The sequence below is a fragment of the Calidris pugnax genome, unplaced genomic scaffold, assembly GCF_001431845.1.
Source record: "Calidris pugnax isolate Ruff unplaced genomic scaffold, ASM143184v1 scaffold98, whole genome shotgun sequence".
NCBI classification, from domain to species: domain Eukaryota; kingdom Metazoa; phylum Chordata; class Aves; order Charadriiformes; family Scolopacidae; genus Calidris; species Calidris pugnax.
Window position 1 is genome coordinate 735818 of NW_015090829.1, and position 1447 is coordinate 737264.

Below are 1447 nucleotides of genomic sequence, written 5' to 3' on the forward strand. Positions count from 1 at the left end.
GGGGGTCGGTCTCTTCTCTCAAGTCACAGGCGACAGGACGAGAGGAAATGGCCTCAAGTTGCGCCAGGGGAGGTTCAGGCTGGATATTAGGAACAATTTTTTCACTGAAAGGTTTATCAGGCCTTGGAATGGGCTGCCCAGGGAGGGGGTTGAGGCCCCATCCCTGGAGGTGTTCAAAAGCCGGGTTGATGTAGTGCTGGGAGGGATGGTTTAGTGATGATGCTCCTTGTTTGTTGTGTGGGTGTCTATTTTTGTCAGTCAGGTTGGCGGTTGGACAAGATGATCTTTAAGGTCCCTTCCAACCTAGAAGATTCTGTGATTCTGTGATTCTGTAATGTAACCATCTAATGATTTACTGGAATCGGGTTGTTTGTCCTTACCTGTTTTCTTTCCCTTTCCCCTCAGACTGTATCTGCGAAAAGGCCGAGGCGAAACCCGAATCTGTAAAATCTACGACTCCCCTTGCCTCCCTGAGGCCGAGGCCATGTTTGCCATCAACGCTGACGGCGTGGGCGATGCCAAGGACTGACGCTGCCTTCTGTCCCCCCCACAATCTCAGGGTCCCCAAAGGACTCCTCTCTGTGGTGCCTCAGGGACGCTGCCCCCGCGCAGCTGCTGCTCGGACGCTGTATCTCGGCGCACAATCCATCAGGTGAACACACGTTGGGCCCCCTCCCAAGGTGCTGCGTGGGAGAGCTCTGCCCTCGTGGCCTTCAGGGTTCTTGAGAAGGTTTCCCAGGACCATGGCTTTTGTCTTCTCCTCACGGCTGCCTCTCCAGCTGGACTCCACCGGTGGACGTAGCGTGGAAATCTAAGAGGATGTGGCCATAGTTCGTAGCTCGGGGAAACTGGAGCATTGATGGGTTTGTCAAATAAGAAAAGTGGTGACTTAAATACCTAATGGATTGCTTTAATTATAAAATACAGCAGAATGGCATTCCACGGTAAGAATTTGAGGCCATTGCTGGGATTGATGATGATCACAATCCAGAGTCTTTATGTTAATTCTGGTTTGGATTCTGCGACACGCTAGTTTTTGGGAACTGTTCATTCACACTTCAATTACATTTTTTTTGTATTTCATTATTTCTCTGTGGAAATCTGCTTTTAATAAAAAGGACCATGAAAATCCTGAGGACATCACAGGTCTCTGGGATTCAGCCAGGCCTTCATTCAGACTGAGGCATTTTTTTTATCTGCAGGTAGGAAGAAGATGCAAACACCTTCCATGGATCTCAGTCTGGGCTTCTTTTTTCTCCTGATTCTAACAAAATGCATCATCTCCTCCTTGATTTGAGATGTGCCGCGCAACCGTGCTCTGAGTGCCCTGTAGATGGCTTTTAAGGGTTCTTGAGGTTAAAAAGGTTCTTTTATATTGTGCAGTGCTTCTCTATAAGCTGTGCTATTGTGAGCTACACTAAACTTGATTAAAGAGAATAATATCACA

At 48.1% G+C, this 1447-nt stretch overlaps 1 protein-coding gene across 2 annotated transcripts in view; it reads left to right on the forward strand.

Moving 5' to 3' along the window:
- The window catches only part of RAD51 (RAD51 recombinase), a 12741-nt gene extending 11294 nt beyond the window's left edge, over window positions 1-1447 (forward strand). For both annotated transcript variants that reach the window (XM_014940703.1, XM_014940702.1), the window contains exon 10: window positions 406-1447. In XM_014940703.1, the coding sequence (XP_014796189.1) occupies window positions 406-529 (124 nt within the window). In that variant the 3' untranslated portion in view covers window positions 530-1447. The remainder of the gene's footprint in view (window positions 1-405) is intronic.